The sequence below is a fragment of the Carcharodon carcharias genome, chromosome 4 (genome assembly GCF_017639515.1).
Source record: "Carcharodon carcharias isolate sCarCar2 chromosome 4, sCarCar2.pri, whole genome shotgun sequence".
In the NCBI taxonomy this organism is placed as follows: domain Eukaryota; kingdom Metazoa; phylum Chordata; class Chondrichthyes; order Lamniformes; family Lamnidae; genus Carcharodon; species Carcharodon carcharias.
In genome coordinates this window covers 26,136,796-26,151,544 of record NC_054470.1, presented here as the reverse complement: position 1 = coordinate 26,151,544, position 14,749 = coordinate 26,136,796, and the positions used below count along the sequence as shown (strand labels likewise).

The 14,749-nt window shown below is 43.2% G+C and overlaps 1 protein-coding gene across 4 annotated transcripts in view; it reads right to left on the bottom strand.

Moving 5' to 3' along the window:
• cep78 (centrosomal protein 78) overlaps window positions 1-14,749 on the bottom strand; it is a 74,057-nt gene that overhangs the window by 47,418 nt on the left and 11,890 nt on the right. For all 4 annotated transcript variants that reach the window (XR_005942869.1, XM_041186779.1, XM_041186778.1 and 1 more), the window contains exon 7: window positions 9,000-9,113. Coding sequence is in view for 3 of the 4 variants with exons in the window: in XM_041186779.1 (XP_041042713.1) it covers window positions 9,000-9,113 (114 nt within the window). In the remaining variant the exon portion in view is untranslated. The remainder of the gene's footprint in view (window positions 1-8,999; window positions 9,114-14,749) is intronic.

Genomic DNA, 14,749 nt, shown 5'->3' with positions numbered 1-14,749 from the left:
GTCATCTGTAACAGAGCCATGAAATGGAACAGTTGGCCATTTGGCTAATCAAGTCCATGCTGACTCCTTGGAGAGAAATCCAAAATCCCATTCCCTCGTTCTATCCCTGTAGTCCTGAAAGTTTATTTCCCTCAAGTGTCCATCCAATTTCCTTTTGGAATCATTAAACATGTCTACTTCCACCACTCTCGACACTGAGTTCCAGGTCATTATCACTCTCTTCATAAAAAAAATGATCTTGCTCACATCCCCTCTGCACCTCTTGCCCAAAAACTTAAATCTGTGTTGCTCAGTCCTTGTACCAGCTAATAGGAAAAGCTTTGCTTTGTCTACCTGACCAAAACCTGTCATAATCTTGTCCACCTCTATCAAATCTCCACTCAATCTCTTTGGTCTGAGGAGAACAGCACAAGGTTCTCCAACCTAACCTTATATCTGAACTTCCCCATCCCTGGAACCATTCTGGTAAATCTCCTCTGAAGCCTCTCAAGGATCCTCACATCCTTCCTAAAATGTGGTGACCAGAACTAGATGCAATACTCCAGTTGTGGTCCCATCAGAGCTTTATAAAGGTTCAGCATTACTTCTCTGCTTTTGTACTCAATATCTCTATTTATGAAGCCCAAGATCAAGTATGCTTTGCTAACTGCTCTCAATGGGCTGACACCTATAAAGATCTATGCATACAAAACCCCAGGTCCCTCTGTCCCTATACACTCTTTAGAACTGTGCCATTTAGTCTATCTTGCCTCACTGTATTCCTTCTGCCAAAATGCATCACACCTTATGCTTCTCTGTATTAAATCCCAATGCCACTTGCCTGCCTATTCTGCTAGCCTATGCCTTATTTTTTTCAATCTTTCATGTGGGCGTCACTGGCTAGGCCAGCACTTTTATTACCCATCCCTAATTGCCCTCAAGAAGATGGTGGTGGGCCAGCTTCTTGAACCACTTCAGTCCATGTGGTGTAGGTACACCCACAGTACTGTTAGGGAAGAAGTTCCAGAATTATGACCCAGCGACAATGAAGAAACGACAATACATTTCCAAGACAGGATGGTGTGTGGCGTGGATGGGAACTTCTAGGTGGCGGTTATTCCCTTGCATCATCTGCTGCCCTTGTCCTTCTAGGTGGTAGAGGTCACAGTTTAGAAGGTGCTGTCGAAGGAGTCTTGGTTGCCTTAGTGCATCTTGCAGATGGTACACACTGCTGCAACTGTGCGTCGAAGGTGGAAGAAATAAATGTTTATGGTGGTGGACGGGGTACCAATCAAGCGGGATGCTTTGTCCTGATGGTGTCAAGCTTCTTGAGTGTTGTTGGAGCTGCACTCATTCAGGCAAATGGAGAGTTTTCCATCACACTCCTGACTTGTGTCTTTCAGATGGTGGACAGGCTTTGGGGAGTCAGGAGGTAAGTTACTTTCCACAGAATTCCCTGCCCATGATATGCTCTCATAGCCATAACATTTATATGGCTGATCCAGTTCAGTTTCTGGTCAATGTTAACTCCCAGAATGTTGATAGTGGGGGCTTCAGCGATGGTAATGTCACTGAATTCCACAGAGAGATGATTGGTCTCTCTCTTAGAAATGGTCACTGCTTGTGTGTTGCAAATGTTACTTGCCACTAATCAGCCCAAGCCTTAACGTTGTCCAGGTCTTGCTGCATATGGGCACAGACTGCACTATCGTAATCAATTAGTATCTTGCTCACTGCCAGCCACATCTTCAAGTTTGGAGTAATCATCAAATATTGAAATTTTGCTCTGTATTCTAATATCTAAGTCATTTAAGTATGTCAAAAAAACAAGCAGTGGTCCTAGCACTGACCCTTGGGGAAACACAACTGTCGAATCTGAAAAACAACCATTTACCAAGACTCCCTAGTTCAGGGGTTCCCAAACCGTGGAGCACAACCACCACTGAGATCACGGGACCAAGCAACCGGGATGGAGACGTGGAAAGTGGAGTTCTGACCACAACCAGATCAGCCATGATCTTATGGAATGGCAGAGCAGTCTCGAAGGGCCAAATGGCCTAATCCTGTTCCTAAGCCTTATGCTCCAAGAGTTCCCCCTCCTCCAAGGCAGAAATTATGGCTACGGAGTCAAAACTCAGGCCTAATGGAATCCTTGCAACGAGTTGCTACGACTCCAGGCATGCTCTGTGGTGAAAGTCTGGCTGGTTATTGAGAGATCTGCAGTCAGCCTCCATTTTTCTGCCTTGACTTGGATCCAGTGTTATTCATTACACAGCCCTCAGGCCATATGTCTTTCCTGCGGTCCATTCGCCACCACCCTCTCATTCACCGTTTCCCTCCCTGACCGTCACACTTGCTGCCTCGCTCTCATCTCACTGGCCCCCTTCCGTGCCCTCGCTCATAGTAAGGGTTCGGGAGATGGAAGTGGCAAGTGGGATGGTCGGGAGTGGGACACAAGCAGCAAGTAGGGGGTTCGGTAGTTATGAGGAGGAGCAGGGGATTGTTACCGTATTGCCATATCAATTTTAAGTTACTGAATAAATGAGGGGCTTTGATATCACAGAGAAGGCAGAAGAATACTCTCAGTTTCTGGGGATCAATCCAGGCAAAGCTTAGAGCCTTCAAAATGGTATCGCAATTCCCCCTCACCACCCACTCCACCACCCCATCCCTGTTCTCACAACTCCCTGTCCCCTTCCCGTGTACCCTGCTTTCATTTTGGGGGTCACAGTAATTTAAAAGAATTAAAATGGGGTCAGAATGGGACATAGTTTAGGAAGCACTGCCCTAGTTTCTGTCCTTCAGCCAATTTTTATCCAAGCTGACAATGCGGTGACATAGTGGTATTGTCACTAGACTGGTAATCCAGAATCCAAGGGGTAATGCTCTGGGGATCCAGGTTCGAATCCCACCACTACAGATGGTGGAATTTGAATCCAATAAAAATCTGGAATTAAAAGTCTAATAATGACTGTGAAACCATTCACAATTGTCATAAAAATCCATCTCATTCACTAATGTCCATTAGGGAAGGAAATCTGCTGTCATTACCTGGTCTGGCCTACATGTGACTCCAGATCCACAGCAATGTGGTTGACTCTTAAATGCCCTCTGAACAAGGGCAACTTGGGATGGGCAATAAATGCTGTGTTAGTGACGCCCACATCCCATGAACGAATAAAAAAAAATTCCATGAGCCTCAATTCTGTTAACCAGCCTTTTATGTGGTACTTTGCCAAATGTTTTTTTAAAATCCTTAGAGACAACATCCATTTCCCTTCATCAACCTTCTCCGCTACTTCAAAAAATTCAATGAGATTAGTCAAGCGCAATCTGCCTTTTACAAATCCATGCTACCTCTCCTTAATTAACTCAAACCCTTTCAAGTGCCTGTTGAATTTTTTGCCCTCGATTATTGTTTTTAAAACCTTAACAACCACTGATGTTAAAGTGACCAGCGTATAGTTACTATTTATATCACTACATTGTGTTTATAGTATAACAAGAAACTAGGAAAACTAATGAGACTAAAGGTTGATCAGGCCCCTGTACCTAATGGCCTGCATCCTAAGATCTTAAAAGAAGTGGCTGCAGAGATAATTCAATTCATTCCACATGATATCAAGAAACGGCTGAAGGCACTGGATACTGCAAAGGCTATGGGTCCTCACAATATTCCAGCAATAGTACTGAAGACTTGTGCTCCAGAATTTGCCGCGCCCCTAGCCCAGCTGCTCTAGTACAGCTACAACACCGGCATCTACCTGGCTATGTGGGAAATTGCCCAGGTATGACCTGTACATAAAAAGCCGGACAAATCCAACCCAGTCAATTACCACCCATCAGTCTACTCTCCATCATCAGTAATGGAAGGGGTCATTAACAGTGCTATCAAGCAGCATTTGCTTAGCAATAACCTGCTCGCTGATGCCAAGTTTGGGTTCCGCCAGGGCCACTCAGTTCCTGGCCTCATTACAGCCTTGGTTCAAACATGGACAAAAAAGAGCTGAACTCACGAGGTGAGGTGAAAGTGACTGCCCTTGACACCAAGGCAGCATTTGACAGTGTGTGGCATCAAGGAGCCCAGGCAAAACTGGAATCAATGGGAATCAGGGGGAAAACTCTCTGCCAGGAAGATGGTTTTGGTTGTTGGAGGTCAGTCATCTCAGCTCCATTGATAATTGCACAATGTTCAGCACCATTCGCGACTCCTCAGATATCAAAGCAGTCCATGTCCAAATGCAGCAAGACCTGGACAATATCCAGGCTTGAGCTGACAAGTGGCCAATAACATTTGGGCCACACAAGTGTCAGCAATGACCACCTCCAACAAGAGGATCTCCAACCATCGCCTCTTGATGTTCAATGGCATTACCATCACTGAATCCCCCACTATCAACATCCTGGCGGTTACCATTGACCAGAAACTGAACTGGACTAGCCATATAAATACTTTGGCTGCAAGAGCAGGTCAGAGGCTAGGAATCCTGTGACAAGTAACTTATTTCCTGACTCCCCAAAGCCTGTACATCATCTACAAGGCACAAGTCAGGAATGTGGTGGAATACTCCCCACTTGCCTGGATGAGTGCAGCTCCCACAACACTGAAGAAGCTGGGCACTGTCCAGGACAAAGCAGTCCGCTTAATTGGCACCACATCCACAAACATTTGCTCCCTCCACTACCGACGCACAGTAGCAGCAGTATGTACGATCCACATGATGCACTACAGGAATCCACCATGGCTCCTTAGACAGCACCTTCCAAACCCACAACCACTACTGCCTAGAAGGACAAAGGCAGCAGATAGGATAGATTGTTACACCACCACCTGAAAGTTCACCATCCTGACTTGGAAATATATTGTCATTCCTTCACTGTCACTGGGTCAAAATCCTGGAACTCCCTTCCGAACAGCACATGGACTTCAGCGGTTCAAGAAGGCAGCTCATCACCACCTTCTCAAGGGCAACTAAGGATGGGCAATAAATGCTGGCCCGGCCAGGAAAGCTCACATCCCGTGAATTAATAAATAAAAAGATAGTGGATGCACTGGTTGTAATTTTCCAAAATTTCCTAGATTCTGCTAAGGTCCCAGCAATTTGGAAAACCACAAATTCATTCAAGAGAGGAGGGAGACAAAAAGTAGGAAACTATAACATCTGTCATTGGGAAAATGCTGGAATCCATGATTAAGGAAGTCAGAGAAGGATATTTAGAAAATCATAATAAAACCATGTTGACTCTGCATAATTGTATTAAAGAGAAATTATGTTTGACAAATTTATCAGAGTTCTTTAAGGATGCAACAAACTGGTTGGATAATGGAGAACCAGTACATGTAGTGTATCTGGATTTCCAAAAGTCATTCAATAAGGTGCCACATAAAAGGTTACTATAGAAGATAAGAGCTCATGATGTTGGAGGTAATATATTAGCATGGGTAGAGGATTGGTTAACTAATAGGCAGCAGAAATTAAGGAAGACGGATCATTTTCAGGTTGGCGAACTGTAGCTAGTGGGGTGCATAGGGATCAGTGCTGGGGCCTCAACTACCTATAATCAATATTAATGACTTGGGTGAAGGGAGAGAATATATTGTAGTCAAATTTAATGATAAAAAAATAGGTAGGGAAGCAAGCTATGAGAATGGCACAAATTCTGCAAAGTGATATAGATAGGTTAAAGAAGTGGACAAAAATTTGGCAGATGAAGTATATTGTGGGAAAATGTGAGGTTCTTCACTATGGTAGGAAGAATAAAAAAGCAGATGAAATAGAGAGAGACTACAACATGGTGCAGTACACAGGGGTTTAGGTGTCCTTGTATATGAACCACTTTCTGCACCTTCATGCCAATTTCTTGTAATTATGAAGGCAAATGCCTTTATTGAAAGGGGGATGGAGTCTAAAAGTAGGGAAATCTTGCTATAACTCTATACAGTATTGGTGAAACCACACCTAGAGTACTGTGTACAGTTTTGATTTCATTATTTAAGGAAGGATATACTTGCATTGGAGGCAGTTCAGAGAAGGTTCACTAGGGTTGGTTCCTGGGGTTGCCTTTTGAAGAATGGCTGTGCAGGTTGGGCCCATACTCACTGGAGTTTAGAAGAATGAGAGGTGATCTTCCTAAATGGCCAACATTTATTTCCCATCCCTAATTGCCTTGAGAAGGTGGTGTGAGCTGCCTTCTTGAACTGCTGCAGTCCATGTGGTATAGCACCCACAGTGCTGTTAGGGAGCAAGTTCCAGAATTTTAACCTAGCGACAGTGAAGGAACAGCAATATATTTACAAGTCAGGATGGTGTGTGGCTTGGAGGGGAACTTCCAGATGGTGGTGTTCCCAGCTGTCTGCTGCCCTTGTCCTTCTTCATGGTAGCGGTCGTGCGTTTGTAAGGTGCTGTTCTAAGGAGCCTTGGCGAGTTCCTGCAGTGCATCTTGTAGATGGTACACACAGCTGCCCACTCTGCATCACTGCTGGAGGGGATGAATGTTTGTGGTTGGGGTGCCAATCAAGCAGGCTGCTTTGTCCTGGATGGTGTCAAGCTTCATCCTGGATGGTGTCAAGCTTCATCCTGGATGGTGTCAAGCTTCTTGAGTGTTGTGGGAGCTGCACTCATCCAGGCAAGTGGAGGGTATTCTATCGCAACCCTAACTTGTGCCTTGTAGGTGATGTTCAGGTTTTGGGGAGTCAGGAGATGAGTTACTTGCTGCAGGATTCCTAGCCTCTGACTTGCTCTTGTAGTCACAGTACTTATGTGGTTTGTCCAGATCAGTTTCTGGTCAATGGTAACCCCCAGGATGTTGATAGTGGGGGGATTCAGCAATGGTAATGCCATTGAATGTCAAGGGGCAGTGGTTAGATTCTCTCTTGTTGGAGATGGTCATTGCCTGACTCGTGTGGTGCGAAGGTTACTTGCCACTTGTCAGCCTAAGACTGGGTATTGTCCAGGTCTTGTTGCATTTGAACATGGACTGCTTCAGTATCTGAGGAGTGTAGAGTGGTGCTAAACATTGTGCAATCATCAGTGATCATCCCCACTTCTGACATTATGATGGAGAGAAGGTCGTTGACGAAGCAACTGAAGATGGCTGGGCCAAGGACACTACCATGAGGAACTCTTGCTGTGATGAGCTGGAGTTAAGATGATTGACCTCCAACAACCACAACCATCTTCCTTTGTGCTACACTTCCATGCCACACTCGGTCAAATGTCGCCTTATGAACGGGCTTAACAAGGTAGATGCTGAGAGGGTATTTCTAGTCATTGGGGAATCTAGAACTAGGGGCACAGTTTCAAAATAAGGAGTCTCCCATTTAAAATGGAGGTGAAGAGGAATGTCTTCCTTCAGAGGGTCATTAATGTTTGGAATTCTCTGTCCCAAAGAGCAGTGAAGGCTGGGTCATCAAATATATTCAAGGCTGAGTTAGATTATTGATCTACAAGAAAATCAAGAGTTGGGGATTAGGGGGCAGCAGGAAGGAGGAAGCAGCAAAATGGGGTTGAAGCCCTGATAAGATCAGCCATTACCAAATGGCACTAATCAAGCTCGTGTGGGTCAAATCCTATTTCTTATGTTCTAATGTAAGCAATTTGGAAGCCACTCACTTATTTCACAGATTTTCACAGGCTGTGGGACTGATGTACACAACACAACAATAAGAAAGATTGTGGTTACAACCAGGAATACTCGGCTGCAAAGATGCGGTGGGATGAGATCGATCAGAGGATGCTCGGTTGAGGATGGGGAGCAAGGCATAACCTAGGCGAGGCATCAAAGCCAATGAGGGAGGTGAGTGAGGAAGGAAACTAACAGAGGCTTAAGGTAGACAGTCAGCCTCCAGCCCCTTACGATCTGCCCTCACAAAGAAGGAGCAGATGGGCTTACACGGGAATCGAAAGAAGATAAGTCAGAGTTGAGGTAATGCAGCAAGGGACAACAGAAAAAACACCTCTTGATTCCCATCACTATGGCAGCAGTACGTGTCATCTACAGGGTGTACTGCAGTAACTCACCAAGATTAACTCCACTGCATCTTCCAGCTTTATAATCTCTATCAATGGCAATAACTAAAGAGGCATTACCATAAAAACATCATTACCTTCATGTAACAAATCATTGTGACCTGGACATAAGCCTTCATTCCTTCAACATCACAAGTTCAAAATCCTGTATTCCCCCATCTAACACTATCACAGGAACACTTTATCACAAGGACTGCACTGGTTCAAGAAGGTCCACCATGTTCTCAGAGCAGCTAAGAACAGACAATAATTAAATTCTTCTCTGCCAACATCATCCACATACCACAAACCATTTTTAAAAATTACTCAGTCTAAGCATATTTCCACAGCAGTGAGGTAGATATTTGGAGAGCTGTGGTGCCAAACTACATTGATCAGTTAAAGGATACTGAAAAAAACAATACAAGCATTTTGAAATGTTAACTTACGTTAATTTTGGAAAATAGTTTAAAATATTGGTACAAGTTAAACCATGTTACCCTTAAACTGCTGATTCATCCTGCTTCTGAACAAAATTTTGTAACTTTAGTCTGTACTACCTGGTCTAGCTGCATGGTGTTTTTCACTTATTAAATTGATCTGGATGGATGTCCAGTACATCTGAGTGTAAAACATTTTGCAAAATGGCAATTGTTAGTCCTGCAGCACATAAACTTGTTCCTTTTAAGTACAAGATCTAAGTTGCGGTTTATAGGAGTTTTCAATTAGACAGCATAAAGAATGTTGGGAAAAAATTCAATTAATTTTTTGAGAGAAGTTTAAAATAAAAGTAAAACAGATTCTACACTGCACTAAATTTACAAATTATGCCAAGATATCTGAATGCCAGTAAAATAGTATAGCATTTGTCCTCAACTGTGTTACCTTATTTTCACTATGGTCAAATGTGATACGACATTCAGGCACATGAAAAAATTAATTTTTAAAACACTTGAAAAAAATTATACAAACACACAGTTTCAGCAATGTAATTTCTGATATCAAACTCACCAATTAATGGGTTTTTTCTAACATCCAAAACAATTAGCATACTACTGGTCTGCAAGATATCAAGCAAAGCTTTGGCTCCTTTATCAGAAATTCCACACTGCTGCAAATCAAGGGCTGTAATAAGAAACAGAATTTCAATGAATTCATTTCATAGCAAATATCAAGCAACAATAATAGTACTAACTCTTCCCAACTCCAGGTAACATTTGCATAGTATTTACAACATGCAGAAATAGATGATTTGGTCCAACAGATCCAATTTTTGTGATTATACTCCACAAAAGCCTCCTCCCACCCTTCTTCATCTGTTCCATTAACATATCCTTCAATTCCATTTCTTTCTCATGTACTTACCTCACTTTCCCTTAAATGCATCTATGCTATTTGCCTCAACTCCTCCTTGTGGCAGTATGTTATACATTCTAACTGGTCTCCTTGAATCCACTGTTGGATTTCTAAGTAACTATCTTATAGCTATGGTCCCGAATTCTGGTCTCAGCTACAAGTGAAATCATCTTCTCTCCATTTACACTATCAAACTCTTTAACAATGCTGAAGATCTCTATCAGGTCATCTTTCAATTCCTTTTCTGGAAAGCCCTAGCCTGTTTGTTCTTTCCTCATACAAGTACTGAGATATTATTCCTTTCATTCTTGTGAATCTTTTTTTGCATCTTCTCCAATGCTTCTCTATCCTTTTTTATAATATGGAGACCAGAACTGTTCACAATACTCTGTGTAATCTAAAGGTTTTATACAGATTTAGGATAACTTTCCTGCTTTTCAGTTCTATTACTCTAGAAATGAATTCCAGTGCTTCATTTGCTTGTGCATCTAAACCTGAAATCACTCTACTCCCCCACTCTACTCCCCCACTCTACTCCCCCAATCTACACCCCCACTTCGCTTTGACACTTATTTTCCAAGGAGTATGTGTTCTCCGAAATGTATCATCTCACATTTACCTTTATTCTAGTTCATTTGGCAATTACAAATTTAATCTTTCAACTTTAGTAATGCCCTTCAAATTTTCTCAGTCCTCCTCTGAATGAACTACAATCCACAGCTTGGTGTCATGAGCAAATTTTTAAATTGTACTTCTGATTCCCAGGTGTAAATCTTTTATGTAAATGAACAGCAGTAGCCCCAGCACTGATCCTTGTCAAACATCTCTTACCATCTTTTGCCAGTCTGATTAACTACCTTTAATCACTAAACTGCTTTTTGCTTTGTAGCCAAGGTGCTATTCATCCGGCTACCTGTCTCCGAACTCCATATGTTCTGACCTTAATCATGAGTCCACTATATGATACAGTACCATACAGAAGACCTTTTGGGAGATAAAAATATATTAAAGTCATGCATTACCTCTACTGTCATTTATTATTTGTATACACAAGTCCAAATATGTACCTTGAGACAAAGTGTAAAACACTTCAACACCAGAAGCACTATACTAAGCCAAAACAGTTTATTATAAAATTATGCACATGTGGCAAGCAATAACAGAGGTGGTGAGACCAGCCATCTACCATAGATGTCATACAGGTGCAACAGGGTGTACAAGGAGCTTAAATTTATAACTTTCAACATGTTAATTGCTTTTTAATAAGTTCCTTCAAGAACAATTCAGCTAGCCCCAGTGCCCCACACTTTCCCTATAGCCATGCATTTTTAAAAAAATCTTCAGATGCTTATCCAATTTCCTTTTGAAAGCCATGATGAATCTACCTCCAACACTCTCAGGCTGTGTAGTTCAGATTCTATCGACTTGCTGCTTGAAAAAATGACCCAAACCTTGCAGTCAGCAGCACCCCCAGAATCCCATCACAAAAATTTCTCAGCTCAACCTGCTTCTCCACCGACGGTTCCAGCTCCAGCTTCAGGCAGAGTGGGAGGCCTAATGGCGAAGTGTAAGTGAAGTGATATTACATCCCCTTTTCCATCATGAACCAAAGATATGCCCCTTAAGGTCTGCCTTCAATTCACTGACTTGCAGAGTTTTTAAAGCGTCCCTGTCACTCACAACAGTGCTCAACCTCCACTTGACAATGCTTATCACACTCCCCTCTCACTACTCAACAATGGTCGCACCCCCTTGCCACTCTACAATGCAGCAAGCAGTTAAGGCTGCAAATGGTATGTTGGCCTTCATTACGAGAGGACTTGAATACAAGAACAAGGATGTCTTACAGCAGCTGTATATGGCCTTGGTGAGACCACACCTGGAGTATTGTGTGCAGCTTTGGGCTCCTTACCTCAGAAACGATATACTTACCATAGTGAAAGTGCAGCAAAGGTTCACCAGACTGATTCCTGGGACGGCAGGATTGTCATATGGGGAGAGATTGGGCCAACTACGCCTGAATTCACAGGAGTTTAGAAGAATGAGAGGGGATCCCATTGAAACATATAAAATTCTGACAGGGATGGACAGACTGGATGCAGGGATGATGTTGCCTCTGACTGGGGGGGGGTCTAGAACAAGAATCTCAGGATACAGGGTAGACCATTTAGAACTGAGATGAGCAGAAACTTCTTCACTCAGTGTGGTGAATCTATGGAATTCTCTGCCGTAGAAGGCTGTGGAGGCCAAGTTACTGAGTATATTTAAGAAGGAAATAGATAGATTTCTGGACTCTACAGGTACGAAGGGATACGGGGAGAGTACAGGAATACGGCATTGAGACAGAGAATCAGCCAGGATTATAGTGAATGGCAGAGCAGGCTCGAAGGGCCGAATGACCTACTCCTGCTCCTATTTTCTATGATTCTAATGCTCGCACCCCCTCGCCACTCAGCAATGCTTGCACCCCCTCACCACCAGTCAATGCTCACATTCCCCCTCACCACCCCGACTATGCACATATTCCCCCTCATCCCCCAGACTATGCTCTCCTCACTGCCCTGACAATACTCCCCCTCATCTCGCATCCTGACAATGCTCACCTTTCCCTCACATACCGACAATGCCCATCCTCCCCACGCCTCCTGAAACTCACTTCACCTAGCAACAATGCATACCACCCCCCACCCACTAGAGAAATGCTCTACCCCACCCCTTCCCCAACAATGCCGACTCTTCCAACACCTGCCAGACAAGAGCCAGGGATTCCTGAGTTGTGGTATGGTAGGGCAGGGGTGGGAGGGCACGGTAAACATTTTCAGGGGAGCAGACATAGAATTGTTAGGAGGGATGGTGAGAATTGTCTGGGGTGGGGGGATGTGGTAAACATTGTTGGAAGAGGGTGAATTGCATCACAGGGGCAGGTGTGTGGGGGTGCTGAGCTGTTCAAGATTGCTGTGGGTGCTTTGATACTGCAGCTGATTTTATATTGCTTCTACTCATACTTCCTACCAATATGTATGTCTTCATAATGCTCTACACTAAATTTTATCTGCCACGTGTCTGCCTATTCCACCAGCCTATGTACAAATCAAGTCTATCACTATCCTCCTTATAGTTCCCAATATTTCCAACTTTTGTGTCATCTGCAAATATTGAAATTGTATCTTGTGCACCCAAATTTAAGTCATTAGCATCTATAGACACCAAAAAAGCATGGTCCTAGTACTGACCCCTGTGGAACACCACTGTATCCATTCCTCCAGTCCACAAAACAACTGCTTACCACTACTTTGTTTCCAGTCACTAAATTAAGTGAGCATTTTGCACAATGAACCACTCATACTGTGAGTAACGTCCAACAAAAATAATTTTGACTTGTGCTGCAGGATATTCTCAGCTGTCTTAGTGCTGGGGTGAAGAATTGTGGTCAAAAAGCAAACAAAAAAATGCAGAAGCTGGAAATCAAGCAGAAACAGGAAACATTGGAAATACTTAGCAGTTCAGTTAGTATCTGTGGAGAGAACAGTTAAGTTAATGGCCAGAATTTTTCCATCGGCAAGTTGGGGGCTGGGCCCGCTCGCCGACACAAAAATGACGCGGAACGACGTCGGGAGGAACCCCCAACGTCATCCCGCCCCATTTAAATATTCAGAAAGTGGGGCAGACAGCGAAATCAGCTGTCTGTCCACTGACCTGTCAATGGCCAATTGAGGCCATTGACAGGATAATTAACCCAATTAGAGGACCTGCCTGTCCGGCAGGCCAGGAGCCCCAGTGGGCTTCTGAAAAAACATGAAACCTCATCCACTGGCGGGATGAGGTTTCATGTTAATTTTTAAAAACTTTAATAAACTTTATGTAATATTTATTAACATGTCCCATCTTGTGTGACATTGTCACGAGGGGGACATGTTAATAATTTTTTATTTTTTTGCTATTTTTTAGGTTTATTAAACTTTCAGTGCTCTCCCTAAGACAGCACTTAGTCTCAGGGAGCAGTGCGCTCTTTCGCATGCATGCGCGAATGAGCGCACTTTGACAGTTGAGGAATCCCTCCCCCCGCCTGGCACAGGAAGCACATAGCACTTCCCGTCGGGCGGCCCGCTGGGAGGGCCTTAATTGGCCTGCCCACTCAAAATGGCGGCGGGGTCTGTTTCAGCAGCGGAGTTCAGCTGCCCGCCCGCCCATCGAGGGCTAAATTCTGCCCAATGTTTCATACACTTATCCTTCTTGTCAAGACAATTTTTAAGGTGTTACCTTTTATCGCCTGTGATCAAATATAGTTGCATGTGGATGTGTGTTTATTTCCTACCCTCAGAGGGATTAAGTCAGTTTTAAGTAAGCCAGCAGCAAATTTATATTTGAAAAGGTTAGTTTATTTTCTACATCCTTTGCCCTGGAGGGTAATAAAATAATGACATCTCTTGGAGACACACACACAGACACACACACACAGACACAAAAAAATTAGTTACAGGCAAAAATAAAATCAATAGTTCTAGAAACGGAATTTAACTCTGCTTCTATTTCGGTGCAGACCTGTTGTTTCGTAGTCACGTTATGATGTTATCTGAAGTGAAGGCTTTGAAATTGGAGATATATCTCAGCAGCTGAGATGGCTCCTAAAATTGATCTGCCAGAAGCTGGTTTCTCAGATAGACTTAAAAACTGGACCAGGGTAGAGGAGAGAGAGGTTCTTTCTTTCTCTTTCAAGGTACTATGGTGTGGCTCTTTAACAGCCTAGTTGGTTACAGCAGTCCGAAGGCTTTGCTTGTTGGTCTCGCTCAATGAAGTTGTGGCTCGGTAAAGGTATCACTCTATGAAGTCAGTTTGAGCTTGTTAATATCTATTAGCAGGGAGCAAAGATGGTCACTGAACCATGTGACCTCACATCATCATCAAGTCATGATTCAAATAAGGTACTGGGGTAATCCCATTAGTCAGATTGATTCTTCTCCTGCCCGTGATTTCAGTACACCGAAACATTTCGTTTCTTGAAAAAGCAAATTTGTATTTTTATAATGAAAGGTGTCAGTGGAGTTTTGTTTTTCTCCTGGTCTGACAAACATTGAGTCAATATCAGAAAAGGTACCTTTGCCCACTTTGTGAGATAAGGTAGTTTCTCAAGAGCCAACATGATATTCAGTTTTTTTTTAAAATGTAGACTTTAAAAATATAGTTTTTTTTAAAGAGTCACATTATCGTCATACCAGTAAAGCCGTAACATTCTACTTGGCATTTTGCAGCCCTCTGATCTTAATATTGATTATAATGTGTGGCATATGCATTGACATTTCAGGTTGGGGCTTGGGATGAGTATCCTCCAACAGAAAACAATGCTGGTGGTTGGTTATATTCTTCACCTGCACCTTGTCTTAGTTCTTCATACATTCTGTATCTCA